This window comes from Rhineura floridana, chromosome 7 (genome assembly GCF_030035675.1).
Source record: "Rhineura floridana isolate rRhiFlo1 chromosome 7, rRhiFlo1.hap2, whole genome shotgun sequence".
Lineage (NCBI taxonomy): Eukaryota > Metazoa > Chordata > Lepidosauria > Squamata > Rhineuridae > Rhineura > Rhineura floridana.
In genome coordinates, this window is record NC_084486.1 from 150,397,733 (window position 1) to 150,413,315 (window position 15,583).

Below are 15,583 nucleotides of genomic sequence, written 5' to 3' on the forward strand. Positions count from 1 at the left end.
GTGAATGAAACATATTGTGGAAATTATCTCCAGAGCAGCCTTCCCTAACCTGGTGCCCTCCAGGCAGAGCTTGGAAAAGTTACTTTTTTGAACTACAACTCCCATTGCCCAATCCAGTGTCCATGCTGGCTGGGGCTGATGGGAGTTGTAGTTCAAAAAAAGTAACTTTTCCAAGCTGTGCCTCCAGGTGTTGCTGGACTGCACCACCCATCATCTCTGATCATTGGACATGCTGGCTTGGACTGTTTGGAGTTGTAGTCCAACATCTAACATAAGAAGAACCTGCTGCATCAAGGCAGTGGCCCTTCTAGTCCAGCATCCTGTTCTCGCAGTGGTCAACCAGATGCCCCAAGAGGAAGCCCGCAAGCCTGAGCACCACAGCAACTCTCCTCACTTGTGATTCCCAGCAACTGTCAGTCCAGGGCATCCAACAATGAAGGTAGAATATATCCATCAGCGTTAATAGCCATTAGAGACGGATGGATCTGTCAATTTCGGTTCTCTCTGTTTCCCATTTTTCCAATCTTAAATTCAGGTTTCCACATTTCTCCAGCAATTTGCAATTTTTTTAAAAAAACAAGCATTTTAGTGTGAATTTCTCCTGATAAACACATTTTTGTATGCCGTTTTGACTAATGTATACATTTTTGCAAGCAATTTATTTTAATGTAATTAATATTACTTTTACTAATATATATTTTTTTATGCACACTTTCCCCAAAACTGCATTTTTGTAAACCTTGTTTGTTTGGAGAATTCCATCGCAAAATTGGAAGGATGGCTGTGTTTTGGTTCTCTTATACTTTCAAAATGTGCAAATTTGACAGATTTGACATTAAATGCAAACTAATCAAATTTCATCCCTTGTAGCCATCAATAGCCTTATCTTCCATGAATTTGTGTAATTCTCTTTTAAAGCCATCTAGGGTAGGTGGCCATCATGGCCTCTTGCAAATTCCATCTGGAGAGTGCCATGTTGGAGAAGGCTGGAGAGTGCCATGTTGGAGAACAGCAGCAATGTTAAGCACTGAAGTAGGGAAGGATGAGAATTTCGATTCAGTTCACATTGTTAAGCTGAATCTATCAAATTTGCAATATGAGAACTGAAACACAGCCATCCTTCAAAATTTGCACTTATTCAAGTGCAGTTCACCAACCAAACATTGTTTTTAAAAATGCACATATTAGGGAAAAGTGTGCATAAAAATAAATGTGGAGTGAAAATAACATGAAAAATGAATTATATGATGAGAAGCAGCTTGCAAAAATGTGTACATTAGTCAAAACTGCCTACCAAAATGTGTTTATTAGGAGAAATTTGCACTAAAATGCTGCAGGATTTTCATGAGGATTTGTTTTTTAAAAATTTGCAATTGCTGCAGGAATGTAGAGAACTGATTGGAAAAATGAAAAACCGAGTGAATAAAAATTGACAGATCTTTCCATCCCTACACTGAAGAGAGAGAAAGGATGTAAAGAAAGAGTGCATATATTTTTGGAGTAGAAAAGAACTACTTCTGTCCTTTTGGACTAAAAACTTCGAGTTGTGAGCCCCTTTCAATGGCCCATCCAAACCACTCTCTGACTCAGTGCAAGAGGGAAATGGGATAACTGCATCTTTATTTCTCAGCATGGAAAACCTGAGAGGGAATTAGCAGTTGCCTGCCAAAGAAGCAATGGGCAGAAACCAGCACAAAAGGGTGGTAATTTTAGGCTGCTGGGAAAGAGTAAGCCCTCTTGATCACTGAGGGCCTTGCTTTCGAGTAAACATGGCTAGGACAGCACGGTTACAACTGAAGTCAAATGGTCTTGGTCTGAAAAGACAGATGCGATATTTATTCACTCATTTTATAACTTGCTTTTCCTTTCAGAAAAGCTTATGCGATTTGCTATCTAGTCACCACTCAAATCCACACCAACTTGGAGAACTTTTGGGTATTAAGAACATAAGCAGAGCCCTGCATTTGCATCAGGCCAGTTCTCACAGTGGCCAAGCAGATATCTGTTGGAAGCCCACAAGCAGGACCTAAGCACGAGGGCACTTTCCTGCTGTTTTCACCAACTGGTATTCAGATGCATGCTGCCTCTGATCCAGGAGGCAATACAGGCATTGACAGCCTCATTTCCCACATTATTCTACAAGATCAACATCGCCAAGCAAAACTGCAGAAGTGATGGTGCAGAGGAGCCTTGGCTATCTCTCCGTTTCTCATTGTTGCCATTCCAACACAACAGGAAATGGAACGAGAGTTGTAAGGTGCAGAGTAGGGGAGACTTTGTAGTGGTGCTGTTCCCTGCAGCCCTCCCACCCCAACCCCCAAGTCAGTGCAATCACGCTCACCTTGGAGTCAAAAGCCCGGTTGAGCAATTGATGCTCAAATACAAATTTTAAAAAAGCCAGGATCACCCAGAAGACTGTAAATATTTACACAATATGTAATTATTCACAGAAAATAAAAATGATAGAATGAATTTGAGACACAATGATAAAATACTCTCTCTCTCTCTCTCTCTCTGTATGCCAGTGGGGTTTATTCATAACAGGCAATTTATCCATTTTTCTTCCATCTTCTAATATACATTACACATCTTGTTATTATATTTTGAAGTCATTTTTCTCATTGTTTGACAATTCAATTGTGTGTTCAAATCAAGTTGTCTAGCGGCATTCACTTGTATTTTTAATATATTTTGCATTTGTGCGTAGAAGTTGTTATATTATTGGGTTCTTTTTGTGAATCATTACATATTGTGTAAAATTTACAGTTTCCTTGATGGTCCTGACTTTTTACAATCTGCACTGGGGCTGAGTGACTGAGTGAATTTCCTTCTCTTTGTTAACTTGGGCAGCAGATGCCCAGACAGCCCACAATTTGGTGCAGATTGAGTGGATCAGTTGTGTAGGAGGTTGATGAGCAACCAACATCTTGATTTTAGTGGGACTAGGCACATAGGTTAATGAACTTCAAAAAACTTGACATGATTACATTTGGAAAGCTGAGTCGAATGCAGTACTTGTTTAGTTATGAAGCCCCAGAAGATGAATCACAAGCTTGCATGCAAAATTAAGGAACAATCATGTCAGGGAGAATTACCTATTGCTGTGTACGTCAGCTTCCAGCCACCATTCTCTCCAGAGTTGTCACTGTGAAACAGGATTTGGATGCTGTTGCTCTGAGTTTCTATGCATCCTGGAGATCTTTCTCCACAAAAAGGCCCAAACTCCTGAAGTCCAGCTTTGATCTGTCAGGAGAAACAATGAAAGGACAGAGGGAGGGGGTTGATGTACAGAGTTGCCATTTGACAGATCACAATGTTAAAAGAGAGAGCTTTTCAAAAGAGCTGTTCAACATTCAAGACAGCTGAAATGGTATGTGGAATGTTGCTTTGGGAGATTGAGCTTCAAGTCAATGAGAGGATTAAGGGATCTAAAATACCACTGCCGTTTACACATGGCAACTCAGTACTGTTCCTACATGCAAGTTTAGAATGGTGTGCACTTGATGTCATCTTCATAAAAATGCCAGCCCCCATTTAATCCAAAAATTTCCTGCTCCTATTTAATCCAGATTTCCCATTTCTGAGGATTTTTAAAAAATGTATTGGGTTTTCTACAGAAACCATAAATCTGGATTAAAGGGGGAAATAATATGGAATGGCACTTTGCTGAGAACGATGTCATGTGGACACTGCACAAAACTAGCTTACAAAAGCAGACCAACTCCAGAGTAAACTACCATGTATGTAATGGTATGTAATGTAATGGTACCTATGAAATGTCGGCGACTGTGATGTTCCTGTATTAGTGTATATATGGTAAGTGCTGTTTGGATAGGAGATACATGGTAAGTGGAATGAAAGAGGAGGGGGGAGTGAATGGGCAGTAGAATGCTGGATGATTGGCTGAGTGTTTGGATGGCTGGAGGATATAAATGGAAGGATGACAGTTGAATCTGGGTGGACGGTGGACGTTAGTGGGTTGTTTTGGTGGGTTTTGAGAGGAGATTGTGTGGAGAGTTGGTGGATGTGAGGAGAGTGTGGAGTTCGGATTAATACTAAGACCAGTACCTCAGGAATAGATGAAACCATATGCTTAAGTGCCTTTATAAAGAAATCTTGTTATCTTTGTTATTTAATAAATATATTTGGTTTACCAAAGGCCTGATCCTTGGCTGGGGTTTCACAGACCAGAAGGGAGGGTAAGGTAAATACCAAGGCTGAAGGGAAACTGTAACAAATGGTGGCAGCAGTGAAGGGGATAATATAACACCACAAGTATTCAGAGCAAACCAGAATTATATATAAAGATCAAAGGGATTGGGGACAGCTTAAACACTCAGTCACAGAGGTAACCTGATAGAGAGACTCAGGCAGAGTCTCTGGGACTACTGGTTATAGGACGTGACTGGTGGTGCTGCCTAGCAGGGGGATCTGTTGAGATCTGTGCTAGAGCGGGGAGAGAAACCATAAAAAAGGACAGTCCGGACTGGTGGAGTCCCTGGTGGTGCCTAGTGACAGGCAGTAACCACGAGCAGGTAGGAACCTGACAGGGAGAGCCAGGGAAGGGCGTCACAGCGACCTCCATTGACACCGTGGGGCATCATCTGACGGCCGACCTACGTAAGTCTGGGTTTGCTCAATGGCCAGATGGGAGACTCTTGGAACTGATAGAAGACAGGTGGGAGAGACATATACCAAACCAGCCTTCCCCAATGTGATGCCCTCCCAATGTTGTGGATTCCCATCAGCCCCAGCCAGCAAGGCCAATACCCATCAGGGATGATGGGAGTTGCAGTCCAACACATCGGGACCACCAGGTTGTGGAACGCTCTACATACCACAGCTTGGAAAAGTAACTTTTTTTGAACTACAACTCCCATCAGCCCAATCCAGCGGCCTGCTGGCTGGGGCTGATGGGAATTGTAGTTCAAAAAAAGTAACTTTTCCAAGCTCTGCTACAAACCAACTAAATAACTAGTGTTGATAGAAGAAGGGTGCACTAAGGGAGCAGTTGAGACCCTGCTGCAGGGGTAGGAACCTGTGGCCCTCCAGATGTTGTTGGACTACAACTCCCGTCATCCCTCACCATTGGGCATGATGGCTGAGTGGGGCTGATGGGAGCTGGAGTCCAGCAACATGTGGACCCCACTTCTGTCCTCTTGGCAGACACAATGGGGAGGATGATGGAAGTTATTTCTTTCCACACAATTGCCCATAATCCTTGTTTGGCCTGTTGGATACTCCGGGAACCACCACTCTTTATGAGAGTGACGCACCAGGTTGAATGCAGCCCACCAGGTGTGCATGGTGACTAGGGCTGTGCATGGGTTTCTGAGTCAGGTTCTGACAGCTATGGATTGCTGCGGCTTGGATTTGATGACCCAGAGTGAACCAGGGCTGTCAGGGGTTGGGGCATCAGGCAGGAAGGAGAGGCCGTCGTGCCTGACGAGCACAGGCAGCAATCCTCCGGGGGCTGTTTTGCAAGGGGCTTTTCTGCAGGAAAGCCCTTTGCAAAACAGCATTATCCAGGATTCCTCCCTCCTGCATTATGCTGTTTTGCAAAGGACTTTCCTATAACAAAACAACATTGTGAAGGATAAATTGACTATGGTGTCGGGTGGGGACGGTAAGGAGACACAATGTCACCTTCCCCCTCTCTGCTATATGTTTAATTAGGTTTTTTTTTTTAAAAAAAATCCTAATTAAACATGAATCCTGCCCCACAAAATATTTGGCATTGGCTTCAGGCTTGGGTGGGTTAAACCCAGGGCAGCCCAGGGCAGGTCAATCTGATGCCCCGCCTTCAAAATGAAGCCACAGGGCAGAGGGGGACTTCTGTGCACAGCCCTAATGGTGATTGCATTCTGCTTTTCTGCAGCCTCAGAGTGCAAAAACAGGTAGTGGGCAGAATATCAATAGCCCGGCAATCTATAATACATGGTTTGAGAGCTGTGTTCAGCTTGGTAGGTTCAGATCTTCACTGTCACAACAGGCCAAAAAGCGTTGTTTTCTACCTTGTGACTATTTGACACTGCCTGATATTGAGTCAGACCAGCGGTCCACTTAGCTCAGCTTGCCAAGGCATTTCCCTGCCTTGCTGGACTTTAATTAGAGATTCTGGGGGATGAACCTGGGATGTTCTGCCTGTAAAGTCAACATTCTACCACCCAGCTACAGGTAAGGATGGAACGCTCTGTCAATTTTCCTTTCTCATTTTTCCAGCGTTATATTATGTTCTCCACAATCCTGCAGCAATTTACAATTTTTCTTTTTTAAGAATCCTCATGAAAATTCTTCAGCATTTTGGTGCAAATTCCTCCTACTAAACACATTTTTGTATGCAGTTTTGACTAATGTACACATTTTTGCAATTAATTAATTGATTGATTGATTGATTGATTGATTTATATCCCACCCTTCCTCCCAGCAGGAGCCCAGGGCTGCAAATAAAAGCACTAAAAACACTTAAAAACCTCATAAAAACAGACTTTAAAATACATTAAAACCGAGCAACTTTAAAAACAGTTTTTTAAAAACTTTGAAGAGATCTAGGTTAAAAAACATATTGTTAAAAAAACTTTAAAAACATATTAAACAACGATTCCAACACAGAAGCAGACTGGGATAAGGTCTCAACTTAAAAGGCTTGTTGAAAGAGGAAGGTCTTCAACAGGTGCCGAAGAGATAACAGAGGTGGCTCCTATCTTATCTTTAAGGGGAGGGAATTCCACAGGGTAGGTGCCGCCACACTAAAGGTCCGCTTCCTATGTTGTGCAGAATGGACCTCCTGATAAGATGGTATCTGCAGGAGGCCCTCGCCTGCAGAGCGCAGTGATTGACTGGGTATATAAGAGATAAGACGGTCTTTCATATCAATTTATCCTAATAGAATGCATTTTTGGATGTTCTTTTCATGGATATTTTCATTTTCATGAATACATTTTCCCCTAATGTATTGTTATAGGATTGAGGGTTGAGACAGATTATTTCTTTGAGTCCCCTTCAAGCCTTTGATCTTGTATCTGAAGTTGGGATATGCAAGCAAGAAACCTGCTCCCCTAGTCAGACTAGTTTCCTTTGTTATGCTAGCCTGTGAGTTAATGTGCTTGTCAAGTGGCCACCATTAGCATATGTACGAATATAGCATAGAGAGATCCTCTTTCTATTGGAACCCTTTTCAGGGGAGTGGCTCTCCTTCCCCCATCCTGGAGCCAAGGGGAGGCTTGCGTTTTTTAGTCTAGGCAGAGAGAAGCTGAGAACTTGGAAGACACACAGAGAGACCTTCTCTCTGCACCATGACTTTGGGGTACTTCCCTATAAGCCTGATGGAAAAGCAAGTTCTATTGGATTGTTAATGCTGAAAACCCCTCCATCATATGCTGATGCTGTGAATATGTGTAAATAAACCCTATATCCTATAAGACACCATAGCCTCCACTGACCTTCTTTCCAAGAGAACCAATCCCTGGTTAAGTGCAGGAACCCCTGGAAATCTTGCACTGCTTGGAAAAATGGGGTAGCGTGCAACGGTACGCATTTAGGTAAAAATTGTTTGGTTGGAGAACTACACTGCAAAATTTGGATATGTGTGTATTTTGAAGGATGGCTGTGTTTCAGTTTGGCTGCGTTAGCTAGACCTGATGAGAATTGTAGTCCAAAACATCTGGAAGGCACCAGGGTGGGGAAGGTTGCTTAGGAGATGTCTCTCAACATCCTTCCTGAGCCCCGTCCCTCTTCCCAGTGGCAGGTTGTGCTAATGCAGGTATCTGCCTGAGCAGGAAGCCAAGGAGAGGCTGCAGTTTTGATTCTCAATGTATTGAGGCCACGGAAAGAAAGAGAGACACACAGAGCTAAGTTGCTCATTGCAAGAATCCTTTCTCTGGTGGTTCTCTTGGAACAGAGCTGGCCAACATGGTGTCCTCCAGATGTTGCTGGGCTACAACTCTCACCATTCCTGACTCCCATAAGAACATAAGAAGACCCTGCTGGATCAGGCCAGTGGCCCATCTAGTCCAGCATCCTGTTCTCACAGTGGCCAACCCAGAGTATCACCAGAAACTTAAAACCTAAGGGGAAGCGGGGGTAGACTTTCTCCTTAACCAACCCATCCCTTCCTAGCATCATGGAAGACCAGCCTTTATGTGTTCACCTTTATGTAGTCATATGGGCAGGTGACCTCTGGATGGTCTTCAATGTCAATGCTGTCTTCGAACTGCAGCGTAATGAAGAAGCCTTCTTCCAGCTCAATGCGGTACAAGCAATCAGAACTCTTGGGATAGGAATTGGGAAAGTCTGGGCTGTTGATCACCCCATTCCTCTGAGTGAAGAGGTTGTCACTGCACTCCACTGCAAAAGACACAAGGCAGGCGATGACACAGAACAGCCTGGTTACATAGTGGCTGTATACCTGTGGCCAATGGTTGGACTCAATACAAGGCTAGTTCACGTTTCTAGGGGTGGACCCATAGCTCAGTGCCAGAGTGCATGCAGAAGAGTTTCAGGTTGGCTTAAGAACATAAGAAGAGCCTGCTGGACTAGGCCAGTGGCCCATCTAGTCCAGCATCCTGGACTCACAGTGGCCAACCAGATGCCCAAAGGAAGCCTGCAAGCAGGACCTGAGTGCAGCAGCACTCTCCCCTCCTGCAGCTGCCGGCAACTGGTTTTCAGAAACATACTGCATCTGACTATGGTGAAAGAGCACAGCCATGATGGCTAGTGGCCACTGATAGCCTTCTCCTCCATGAATTTGCCTCACCCTCTTTTAAAGCCATCCAAGTTGGTGGCCATCACTGCCTTTTGTGGGAACGAACTCCACAGTTTAACTATGCTCTGCGTGAAGAAGGACTTTCTTTTGTGTGTCCCAAATAGAGATGGGATCCTCTTCTGGTTCCCGATCTGAACCAGTTCCTGTGGACCAGCAGACTGCTCTGTCCCGTGCCTGCTTGTTTCCACCAACTTATTCATTAATCCGATGCGATCTCGCACACACTGCCCAGTTGAAGCAAACCCCACCCATCCATCAAGGAAGGTGCTGGAGCCAGCCAAAGGACCACAGAGAAGCCTTGAGCCTGTTCTCCAAGCCAAGAAGGTAAAGAGAAGAAAATGCAGGTTGTCAATATGACTGTCAAGAAGAGGGGAGGAAAAAGCACTGGCTTGTCTGCAGAAGTAACAGGGCTCCCTCCTCCTCCACCTGAGAAAACTCTTTCCCTCTAGACTGAATCTCCACCCCCCCTTTTGCCTCTGGCTGCAAAGAAGCTGCTTGCTGGCCTGCTGCTACACGTCTCACTATGACTTGAAGAAAGGAAGCGGCGGAGGTGCGCCCATTGTTAAAAACTCTGGTGTGGTGGGAAATCCGCTGCGGTCTCAGCAACCACGCTCGCTTCGCAATGCAGAGAGAGTATACGAACTATTCAAAATTTCGGTTCCGTTCTGAAATGAACGAAATTCTCCCCCATCTCTAGTCCTGAATCTTCCAACATTCAGCTTCATTGGATGTTGACGAGTTCTAGTGTTATGAGAGAGGGAGAAAAGCCTTTCTCTGTCCACTTCTTTCATGCCATGCATCGTTTTGGAAAATTATGGCTTGATGAAGATGAGTGCTAATGATAAAGACTTCTTGTCAGTGGTGGTGGTACCCATTGGGACTGATGGGGCGAAAGGCAGGGAGCCCAACAGTAGGTACAGCCAGAGCTAATGACAGGTGCAGGCAACTAATTCTAATAATAATAATAATAATTTAATTTATGTGTCGCCTATTTGGCCAATGGCCACTCTAGGCGACGTACATCTCGGTTACAATAAAATACATCATAATAATACAATAGTTGTAGTTTTGCCCCCATCCTCCTCCTCTTCCCTGTTGAGTTCTACAAGGGCCAACACTGGAACTAAGAAGGAACATGAAGCTAACAGGCAGTGCAACCACTGAGCAGGTTGTAAGGTTAGTTGAAGGCAGGCAGGTGGAGGCTGGCTAAGGGCAGGCTGAGCTTGGTGGGGAAGTGCTCCACTTGCCCGAATGAACCAGACTCCACTGCTTGTGGTCATCCTAGTCAGCATACTTCCCTATGGCAGGTCTCCGTAAGCTTCAACGATGTGTCATGGCCTGCCAGTTTTGGACACCCCACCTGCAACATGCAGTCCCAGGAATGGGGCAAAACCAGTTAGTTTACCAAGCAAAGCATAGCTGCTGGGCTGTGTTTAGGTTGGCAGGGCACAAATTGCACAGGCCTGCTCTAGAACAGGCATGGAGAACCTCTGGTCCGTGGGTCTAATCAGGCTTTCCAGGCCTCTGGATTTGGCCTGTAAAGCCACTTTGGCCAACCACGCCCACCTGTTATTTCTGATCTAAGCACTAAGTGCTACTTTGGGAGATGAGAGAACTCTCTGATCTTAGCGCTAAGCACCATTGCACTAAGATTTAGAGATAAGCCTTTGCCTGCTGCCTTTCAAAGAGCAAGCAGAGGCCTAACCCCGATCTTAGTGCTGTGGGACTACATTGCTAAGATTGGGGACAAGCTTGTGCCTGCTCCCAGCTTGCAATTTGGATCGCCCAATTTATTTATTTATTTATTAAATTTATTAGTCGCCCATCTGGCTGGCTGTCCAGCCACTCTGGGCGACGTACAAAATAAAAACATACAAATACATTAAAACATTAAAAATCTCAACAATAATAAAACCTAACCCACCCCAAAAGCCTGGCTGAAGAGCCAGGTCTTCAAGGCCCGGTGGCGGAGATCATTTGGGAGGGAATGCCACAAAGTGGGGGCCACAATTGAAAAAGCCCTCTCCCTAGTTCTCACCAGTCTAGCTGTTTTAACTGGTGGGATAGAGATATATTGTCAAGCGATTGACAGATGTCAAGTGATTGACCTCATCTACCTGTCAAGAATGGCCTGCAGAGGCTGGGCCACTTCTGGATCTGAGCCTTGGGCTAAAAAGGTTTTCCACCCTTGCTCTAGACTGTCAGAGCAACCATCCCTGGCCCACTACAAGGGTGGTGATATGACCGGTACCTTTGCAAGTCCTGTTGTCAGAGTGGAGAATGTAGCCAAACCGGCAGGAGCAGTAGTAGCCGCCAATATAGTTGTGGCAGTGATGGTCACAGGCCAGCTCCTCGTCACTGTTCTCCAGGCACTCGTCGATATCTGTTGCAGGACAGAAGGGAGCATAAAGCAAACTCTCTTCTTCACTTTATTCATTTATTAAACTCTCAAATGCATGCTTTCTTTGTACGTATGCTACTTTAACAAAATCATGCATTTTTGTACACACTCTACCAGGGATGGGCAAGAATTTCGATTCAGTTCGCATTTCAAGCCAAATCTGTCAAATCCGCACTTTCTGAAACAATATGAGGACCGAAGCACAGCCATCCTTTGGAATTCACAGGTATGCAAATTTTGCAATGCAGTTCTCCTACCAGCCACTGTTTACAAAAATGCATACGTTCAGGGAAAGTGAAAATAACATAAAAAATGCATTCTATGAAATTGCTTGCAAAAATGTGCACGTTAGTAAAATTGCCTACAAAATTGTGTTTAGCAGGAGAAATTTGGACTAAAATGCTAGAGAATTTTCGTAAGATTTTTTGAAGAAACATTTGCAAGTTGCTGCAGAAATGTGAAGAACTAAATTTAAGATTTGAAAAATGAGAAACTGAGAGAACCAAAATTGACAGATAATTCCATCCCTGCACTTTAGTATATGCATATTTTGAATGCATGGCGTTACTAGGCTGAAGAACTCCATTGCGAAATTTGGAGACATGAGAATTTCAAATGATGGCTTTTTTTTGGTTCATGTATTGTTTTGGAAAGTGTGAATTAGGTAGCTTCTCATTTAAATGCAGACTGGATCGAATTTCTCCAACCCTAATAACACTTCAGATTGCAGGTGGGAGACTGCATGTCTGAATGTTCTGTCACAAACACACACACACCTCAGGAAGGAGGCTAAGCTAAAAACTTTCTCTTTGAAATGCTAATTTTCTATGACAAGGGAGTCTTATTTTTTGCATTCAATATTAAATTTCCCCATGGGAAATCTGAAAGAGTCCAGGAAGAGTACTACTGCATAATCTGCGGTATCTGTAGACCACACTACAGTCAAGGACAGAGTTTTGAGCATGAGGGCTAGCAGCCTGGAAAATGACACCAAGTAAGAGAGGAAGCTAATGTAGCAATGGAGGGAGGGAGATCTGTTTGGCATGTGCTTGGGAACCTGTAGGAGGGCGATATGGCAAGAGGGGGGCTAGCTATGGCAAGCTGACATTTGCCTCTAGGGGACGTCTAGATCAGAGGTTTTCAGACTTGTTCCAGAGAGTGCTGGGATTCTTCAGAAGCTCCTTAAAGAGAAGGTTTCAAGTTATATTGGACTCAACAATGTTTGTATAGGAAGGCACTGTCCAATACAGATAGTTGTTGGAGCTCTAATGATGAAAATGCCTCCTTGAGGCATATACTGTGGGACTTGTCCAGTGATATATACTTTGTGGTGTGAAGTTGTTGTTCGTATCAGTTTTGTACTGGTGAAGTCCTTGATATTTGCAGATGTTCATGTACTTTTAAATTACATTCCTTAAATATGGGGATTGAGAGCCAGTGTGGCGTAGTGGTTAGAGTGTTGGACTACGACCTGGGAGACCTGGGTTCGAATCTGCACACAGCCACGAAGAGCACTGGGTGACCTTGGGCCAGTCACTGCCTCTCAGCCTCAGAAGAAGGCAATGGTAAAACTACCTCTGAGTACCGCTTACTATGAAAACCCTATTCGTAGGGTCGCCATAAGTTGGGATCCACTTGAAGGTAGTCCATTTCCATTTTCAAATATGGGGATTAATGGCAGGACAACAAAAGTGAATTTTGTGAGCCCTTATGGTTGCTAAGAGAGACTCATAATTCATGCCTGGAAGGATAAATACCTACTGTAGTTCTGCAATGGTCTGAGGACCTCACTGCCCTGCCTACATTTGAACATATTTCATATAGACATCAAATTTGTGTGGATACATATATGGATATATAGAGGGCTTATATTAACTTACAGGGCTGCGAATCGCGGAAGGGTAGCCCCAGGGGCCCTCGACCAGTGCCCCACCTGGCCGCCCTTTGGAACCGACCCTGTTAACTTATATGTTTAACTTAGCTTTATAAAATTGCATGGGGGTTCCCGGGCAGAAATGGAAAACAAACTTTGGAATCCACTGGCCTAGGCAATCCATCTCACAGTCAGAGAACTACTCACCCACTGCCGTATAATGGGCATCAAAGCCTGTGAAGCGTTCCTCGTTGGAGAAGTCCGATCTGAATGTGAGGCTCATGTAAGAACCTGGGGACACAATTGCCTCCTGCCCCGGGGTTTGCTCTGTGTCTGTGGCCTCTCTCCCGCAGAAAGTTGCCAACACTTGCTCTTCAGACTCAACCTGTCCCAAGGCCAACAGAAAGGAAAAGTTCCATCAGCCCACAGCTGGAGATATATTGCCCTTTCACTGACTGTTGCAGTAGCAGCAGCTGCACACCTTTTCAGATCTTCTTGCAGAACAAGAATTGGAAATGGTGGCAACGCTGATGCTGGTGAAGCCCCTTCTAAGACTCACAATCGAGAGCACGTAGGTCATGCAGGAATGAGAGGGGAAACCACAACAACACCAGCAACATTTATTCATTGCTTTCTAGAAAAAAAGACTTACAAATCTACAAAACACAAAACAGCTTGATAATCAATTAAAAAACAAATACATAAATACAAAAACAAATACAAATGCAGAAACTACTATACATGATCCATGTATCCATGACAGTTGGATTCCTGTATTGAGCAGGGGGATGGACTCACACTCGATGGCCTTATAGGCCCCTTTCAACTCTACTATGATTCTGTTCTGTGATTTTCTAATCAAGGATAGTCGTCAGTCCGTGGTTTCAAATCAGCCTTTGCCAATGTGATGTTCTCCAGAGTTTTGGGACTGAGACTCCCATCAGACCGAGCCAGCGTGGCCATGGGAGCGGCAGTCCAAAATATCTGCAGAGCACTTATGTACAAGGAGGAAGTCTCCAAAAAATGGGCTAATGATGGGGGGAGAGAGGGAACTCATTCCCAACTGTGTACAACAGTTCAGAAAATATAGTGGGTACAGGACTAGAAAATGACCTTTGGATAGAACGCGTGTGTTCACAGGTCTCATGCATAGCACAGCACAATTCAAATGAAGTTATATCTTCACCTTCCTGGATGGAGACAAAAAATTAAAACTGCATTTCTGTCTTCTACATATCCACACCAGCAATAAGACAGAGGCTCAAAACAGCCTTAGATGGCATGTGTGAAACAGAGCCTGAAACACTGCCTGGATGGACCATCCCTCCAAAACAGGCATGTGTGTAATAAATGAAACGAAATAGACTATATCTATTATCAAGTCAATATAGGACTGCTGTTGCAATTATCTCCTCTGATCTCCAACCCAACATATTCCCTGGAATCTGAACATCATTTGGAAACCAGGCCAATTTGCAAATGACGGCAGAAGAGAGAAGAAATATATTTTACATTTCAGCAGCCTGGCTACAATTCCTCTTTCATACACCGCTTTCATTCTTAAAGTATTGCCAGCCACCCCGAATCCTCAAAGTGAAGCGGCCCCAAAGCCCAACTAATAAATCACAGTTGGGCCCTGCAGTTTTCTGGAAGGAAATGATCCTTCCTTGGTAACTTAAACAGCACCAAGGCCAATAACATGTGGTTGATCTGGAGCGTAGCTTTTCAAAAGAACAGACCCATTCTGAGCTGCGCCAAGTCTGCAGTCTTCCAAGGCGCCCACCACGCCCTGCCCCTCTGTAAACTATGTAAACCTTTTGCCGCAAGACTGGGAAAGAGAAACCCAAGTGTGCTGTGGCATCAAAACCCCATGAAGTCATGTGGCCACTTGAAACTTTCCATCAGGTTGTCTTAATTATCACAGCTTAGGAACAGCTGAAGACAAACTCACTCAGGATGTAGGAAAAATAGTTTCCACCGAGTTTGAATATTATCTTTAAAAATAGCTTAGCTATACCTTAGGCAGCGGAAGGCTTGCGAAGTGGGCAAGGAAGACAATTCCAGGGGTTGGAGGCCTCTTTATTATCGGGGAGGAGACATTGCTTAGTGGTAACGCACAGGTTGGGCAGACAAAAGGTTCCCAGCTCAGTGCCTGCCTGGCCTCTCCACTTAAAATGATCAGAAGTCGATGAGGTGGGACTGGGATCAAGGGGATGGAGCGACTCCCTTACGAGGAAAGGTTGCAGCATTTGGGGCTTTTCAGTTTAGAGAAAAGGCGGGTCAGAGGAGACATGATAGAAGTGTATAAAATTAGGCATGGCATTGAGAAAGTGGATAGAGAAAAGTTCTTCTCCCTCTCTCATAATACTAGAACTCGTGGACATTCAAAGAAGCTGAACGTTGGAAGATTCAGGACAGACAAAAGGAAGTACTTCTTTACTCAGCGCATAGTTAAACTATGGAATTTGCTCCCACAAGATGCAGTAATGGCCACCAGCTTGGATGGCTTTAAAAGACGATTAGACAAATTCATGGAGAACAGGGC

General features: G+C 44.3%; 1 protein-coding gene across 3 annotated transcripts in view; it reads right to left on the reverse strand.

Moving 5' to 3' along the window:
- The window catches only part of MASP1 (MBL associated serine protease 1), a 124,738-nt gene that overhangs the window by 46,279 nt on the left and 62,876 nt on the right, over nt 1-15,583 (reverse strand). For all 3 annotated transcript variants that reach the window (XM_061637603.1, XM_061637602.1, XM_061637604.1), the window contains exons 3-6: nt 13,246-13,423; nt 11,016-11,147; nt 8,150-8,346; nt 3,096-3,243 (exon numbers count right to left, since the gene is read on the reverse strand). In XM_061637603.1, the coding sequence (XP_061493587.1) occupies nt 3,096-3,243; nt 8,150-8,346; nt 11,016-11,147; nt 13,246-13,423 (655 nt within the window). The remainder of the gene's footprint in view (nt 1-3,095; nt 3,244-8,149; nt 8,347-11,015; nt 11,148-13,245; nt 13,424-15,583) is intronic.